The sequence below is a fragment of the Petromyzon marinus genome, chromosome 67 (genome assembly GCF_048934315.1).
Source record: "Petromyzon marinus isolate PM22_M1 ecotype Great Lakes invasive population chromosome 67, UKy_Petmar_22M1.pri1.0, whole genome shotgun sequence".
Lineage (NCBI taxonomy): Eukaryota > Metazoa > Chordata > Hyperoartia > Petromyzontiformes > Petromyzontidae > Petromyzon > Petromyzon marinus.
This window is the reverse complement of record NC_133733.1, coordinates 5,356,087-5,362,086: the sequence shown is the minus strand read 5'-3', so window position 1 is coordinate 5,362,086 and position 6,000 is coordinate 5,356,087. Positions and strand designations below refer to the sequence as shown.

The window sequence follows — 6,000 nt, the reverse complement described above, 5'->3', positions numbered from 1 at the left end:
CTCACTCACCACTCACTCACTCACTCACCACTCATCACTCACTCACCACTCACTCACCCACTCACTCACCCACTCGCTCACTCACCACTCACTCAACACTCACTCACCACTCACTCACCCACCACTCCACCACTCACTCATCACCCACTCCACTCACTCCTCACCCACTCGCTCACTCACCACTCACTCACTCAACACTCACTCACCCACTCACTCACCCACCACTCACTCACCACACACTCACTCACTCACCCACTCACCACTCTCTCACCACTCACCACCCACTCACTCACTCACCACTCACTCACCTACCCACTCACTCACCCACCCACTTACTCACCTACCCACCATCTCACCCCCACCCACCCCCACCCACCATCTCACCCCCACCCACCCCTACCCACCCCTACCCACCCCTTCTCCCCCCCACCCACCCCCAACCCACCCTCTCACCCCTACCCACCCACTCACCCCAACCACCCCCACCCACCCCCACCCACCCCCACCCACCCTCTCACCCCCACCCACCCCACCACCCCCACCCACCCCCACCCACCCTCTCCCCCCACCCACCCCCACCCACCTCTCACCCCTACCCACCCACCCACGCCACCCACCCCCACCCACCCACCCACCCTCTCCCCCCCACCCACCAGTGAGTCGGATCTTCTTCACGTGCTTGCTGGAGCCGTTCTGGATGGCCACGCTCACTTTGATCGGCTGGCCGTGGTAGTACACCTGGGTCGTGGACAACCAGGGGTGGACAACCAGGGGTGGACAACCAGGGGTGGACAACCAGGGATGGACAAACAGGGGGGGACAACGAGATGTGAGGGGGTAGGTGAGTCTATAGGTGAGTGAGTAGGTGAGTGAGTGAGTAGGTGAGTGTGAAGGTGAGTGTGTAGGTGAGTGTGTAGGTGAGTAGGTGAGTGAGTAGGTGAGTGAGTAGGTAAGTGGGTAGGTGAGTGTGTAGGTGAGTGAGTAGGTGAGTCTGTAGGTGAGTGAGTAGGTGAGTGTGTAGGTGAGTAGGTGAGTGTGTAGGTGAGTATGTGAGTGTGTAGGTGAGTGCGTAGGTGAGTAGGTGAGTGTGTAGGTGAGTGTGTAGGTGAGTGAGTAGGTGAGTGAGTAGGTAAGTGTGTAGGTGAGTGTGTAGGTGAGTGAGTAGGTGAGTGTGTAGTTGAGCAGGTGAGTGTGTAGGTGAGTGTATAGGTGAGTGAGTAGGTGAGTGAGTAGGTGAGTGTGTAAGTGGGTGTATAGGTGAGTGAGTGAGTAGGTGAGTAGGTGAGTGAGTAGGTGAGTGTCTAGGTAGGTGAGTGAGTAGGTGGTGCTATAGGTGGGTAGGTGAGTGTGTAGGTGAGTAGGTGAGTGTGTAGGTGAGTAGGTGAGTGTGTAGGTGAGTAGGTGAGTGTGTAGGTGAGGTGAGTGTGTAGGTGAGTAGGTGAGTAGGTCTGTGAGTAGGTGAGTGTGTAGGTGAGTGTGTAGGTGAGTAGTTGAGTGTGTAGGTGAGTAGGTGAGTGAGTGAGTGAGTAGGTGAGTGTGTAGGTGAGTAGGTGAGTGTGTAGGTGAGTAGGTGAGTGTGTAGGTGAGTAGGTCTGTGAGTAGGTTAGTGTGTAGGTGAGTGAGTAGGTGAGTGTGTAGGTGAGTAGGTGAGTGTGGAGGTGAGTAGGTCTTTGAGTAGGTGAGTGTGTAGGTGAGTGTGTAGGTGAGTAGGTGAGTATGTAGGTGAGTGAGTAGGTGAGTGTGTAGGTGAGTAGGTGAGTGCGTAGGTGAGTGTGTAGGTGAGTGTGTAGGTGAGTGAGTAGGTGAGTGTGTAGGTGAGTAGGTGAGTGAGTAGGTGAGTGTGTAGGTGAGTGTGTAGGTGAGTGAGTGGGTAAGTGTGTAGTGAGTGTGTAGGTGAGTGAGTAGGTGAGTGAGTAGGTGAGTAGGTGAGTGTGTAGGTGAGTGAGTAGGTGAGTGTGTAGGTGAGTAGGTGAGTGTGTAGGTGAGTAGGTCTTTGAGTAGGTGAGTGTGTAGGTGAGTGTGTAGGTGAGTAGGTGAGTATGTAGGTGAGTGAGTAGGTGCGTGTGTAGGTGAGTAGGTGAGTGTGTAGGTGTGTGTGTAGGTGAGTGAGTAGGTGAGTGTGTAGGTGAGTAGGTGAGTGAGTAGGTGAGTGAGTAGGTGAGGTGGGAGTGTGTAGGTGAGTGTGTAGGTGTGTGTGTAGGTGAGTAGGTGGTGGTGGTGTAGGTGAGTGAGTAGTCTGAGTGTGTAGGTGTGTAGGAGTGTAGGTGAGTGTGTAGGTGAGTGTGTAGGTGAGTGAGTAGGTGAGTGTGTAGGTGAGTAGGTGAGTGTAGTAGGTGGTGAGTGATGGTGAGTAGTGGGTGTTGTGGTGTGTGTGTAGGTGAGTAGGTGAGTGTGTAGGTGAGTGAGTAGGTGAGTAAGTGAGGGGGTCACCTCCTTGTCCAGGGGAGGCGTCTAGCGTGACGGGTGAGTCCGAGTCCACGGTGGCGATCCCGGACGGACTGATCCCGGGCTTCTCCGGCGCGAACTGAACCTTCCTGATCAGCAGACTCACCGAGTGTCTCCACACGGCACCATCATCAATATCATCAACATCATCAACATCATCACGAACATCATCAACATCATCATCATCATCAACATCATCAACATCATCATCATCATTAACATCAACATCATCAACATCATCAACATCATCATCAACATCATCATCAGCAGCATTATCATCATCATCGATTTAAAGGTTTCGTGACTGCAAGGATTCATCTTCTTTGGTTCTTTCGGTAAAGTCACCACGTAGAATGAGAATAAAATAATAAATTGATAAAATAAAATAACTCAATAATATTCTCACGACGTTTCGGCCACAACACAAGCGGCCTTCATCAGGTGAAGGGACGAGACTGTCTGGAGGACAGCGCTGGAGTGAAAAAGCCACGTTTAGATCACGACCTTTAAGCTGTGTGAGAAGAAACAAAGCGCCTTAACAAAGGAATTAGCATAGAATTTAGCATTGAAATAACTGAGTGATTAGCTTGTGACTGGTCCCAGAAATGGCTATGTTAAAGTTAAAGCAAACACATCCGCAGAGGCACCCCTTGACAAAGGAATTAGCATAGAATTTAGCATTGAAATAGCTGAGTGATTAGCTTGTAACTGGTCGCAGAAATAGCTATGTTAAAGTCAGAGCATATACATTCACAGAGGCACCTAGTACAAATCGCCTAGTCATTTCAATGCTAAATTCTCCTGTTTGATTTGTGCTAGGTGCCTCCAATGTTTAATTCTCCCCATAGACTCCAATGTTAAATTCTCCCCATAGACTCCAATGTTAAAGTCTCCCCATAGACTCCAATGTTAAATTCTCCCCATATACTCCAATGTTGAATTCTCCCCGTAGACTCCAATGTTAAATTCTCCCCATAGACTCCAATGTTAAAGTCTCCCATAGACTCCAATGTTAAATTATCCGCATAGACTCCAATGTTAAATTCTCCTATAGACTCCAATGTTAAATTCTCCCCATAGGCTCCAATGGTAAAGTCTCCCCATAGACTCCAATTTTAAATTCTCCCCAAAGACTCCAATGTTAAATTCTCCCCATAGACTCCAATGTAAAATTCTCCCCATAGACTCCAATGTTAAAGTCTTCCCATAGACTCCAATGTTAAAGTCTCCCCATAGACTCCAATGTTAAAGTCTCCCATAGACTCCAATGTTAAATCCTCCCTGTAGACTCCAATGTTAATGTCTCCCCATAGACTCCAATGTTAAATTCTCCCCATAGACTCCAATGTTAAAGTCTCCCCATAGACTCCAATGTTAAAGTCTCCCCATAGACTCCAATGTTAAATTCTCCCCATAGACTCCAATGTTAAATTCTCCCCATAGAATCCAATGTTAAATTCTTCCCGTAGACTCCAATGTTAAAGTCTCCCATAGACTCCAATGTTAAAGTTATCATAGACTCCAATGTTAAAGCCTCCCCATAGACTCCAATGTTAAATTCTCCCCATAGACTCCATTGTTAAATCCTCCCCATAGACTCCAATGTTTAATTCTCTACATAGACTCCAATGTTAAATTCTCCCCGTAGACTCCAATGTTAATGTCTCCCATAGACTCCAATGTTAAAGTTATCATAGACTCCAATGTTAAAGTCTCCCCATGGACTCCAATGTTAAATTATCCCCATAGACTCCAATGTTAAAGTTTTCCCATAGACTCCATGTTAAATCCTCCCCGTAGACTCCAATGTTAAATTCTCTCCATAGACTCCAATGTTAAATTCTCCCCATAGACTCCAATGTTAAAGCCTCCCATAGACTCCAATGTTAAAGTCTCCCCATGGACTCCAATGTTAAATCCTCCCCATAGACTCCAATGTTAAATTCTCCCCGTAGACTTCAAAGTTAAATCCTCCCCATAGACTCCGATGTTAATTCCTCCCCGTAGGCTCCAATGTTAAATTCTCCCCGTAGACTCCAATATTTAAGCCTCCCCATAGACTCGAATGTTAAATTCTCCCCATAGACTCCAATGTTAAAGTCTTCCCATAGACTCCAATGTTAAATCCTCCCCGTAGACTCCAATGTTAAATTCTCCCCATAGACTCCAATGTTAAATTCTCCCCATAGATTCCAATGTTAAAGCCTCCCATAGACTCCAATGTTAAAGTTTCCCCATGGACTGCAATGTTAAATTATCCCCATAGACTCCAATGTTAAAGTCTCTCATAGACTCCAATGTTAAATTATCCCCATAGACTCCAATGTTAAATTCTCCTATAGACTCCAATGTTAAATTCTCCCCATAGACTCCAATGTTAAAGTCTCCCCGTAGACTCCAATGTTAAATTATCCCCATAGACTCCAATGTTAAATCCTCCCCCAAAGACTCCAATGTTAAATCCTCCCCATAGACTCCAATGTTAAAGCCTCCCCATAGACTCCAATGTTAAATCCTCCCCATAGACTCCAATGTTAAATTCTCCCCATAGACTCCAATGTTAAATTCTCCCCATAGACTCCAATGTTAAAGCCTCCCATAGACTCCAATGTTAAAGTCTCCCCATGGACTCCAATGTTAAATTATCCCCATAGACTCCAATGTTAAAGTCTCTCATAGACTCCAATGTTAAATCCTCCCCATAGACCCCAATGTTAAATTCTCCCCATAGACTCGAATGTTAAATTATCCCCATACACTCCAATGTTAAAGTCTCTCATAGACTCCAATGTTAAAGCCTCCCCATAGACTCCAATGTTAAATCCTCCCCATAGACTCCAATGTTAAATTCTCCCCATAGACTCGAATGTTAAATTATCCCCATACACTCCAATGTTAAAGTCTCTCATAGACTCCAATGTTAAATCCTCCCCATAGACTCCAATGTTAAATTCTCCCCATAGACTCCAATGTTAAATTCTGCCCATAGACTCCAATGTTAAAGCCTCCCATAGACTCCAATGTTAAAGTCTCCCCCATGGACTCCAATGTTAAATTCTCCCCATAGACTCCAATGTTAAAGTCACTCATAGACTCCAATGTTAAATTATCCCCATAGACTCCAATGTTAAAGTCTCTCATAGACTCCAATGTTAAAGTCTCCCCGTAGACTCCAATGTTAAAGTCTCTCATAGACTCCAATGTTAAATTATCCCCATAGACCCCAATGTTAAATTCTCCTCATAGACTCCAATGTTAAATTCTCCCCATAGACTCCAATGTTAAATCCTCCCCGTAGACTCCAATGTTAAAGTCTCCCCATAGACTCCGGTGTTAAATTCTCCCCGTAGACTCCAATGTTAAATTCTCCCCATAGACTCCAATGTTAAAGTCTCCCCGTAGACTCCAATGTTAAAGTCTCCCGTAGACTCCAATGTTAAATTCTCCCCGTAGACTCCAATGTTAAATCCTCCCCGTAGACTCCAATGTTAAATTCTCCCCATAGACTCCAATGTTAAATCCTCCTCGTAGACTCCAATGTTAAATCCTCCCCGT

General features: G+C 46.3%; 1 protein-coding gene across 1 annotated transcript in view; it reads right to left on the bottom strand.

Moving 5' to 3' along the window:
• Nucleotides 1-592: 592 nt before the first annotated feature.
• Nucleotides 593-6,000, bottom strand: part of LOC116956804 (beta-arrestin-1-like) — a 48,924-nt gene continuing 43,516 nt past the window's right edge. Inside the window, exons 9-10 of the mRNA XM_076054731.1 lie at nucleotides 2,431-2,558; nucleotides 593-738 (exon numbers count right to left, since the gene is read on the bottom strand). Coding sequence (XP_075910846.1) covers nucleotides 593-738; nucleotides 2,431-2,558 — 274 coding nt within the window. The remainder of the gene's footprint in view (nucleotides 739-2,430; nucleotides 2,559-6,000) is intronic.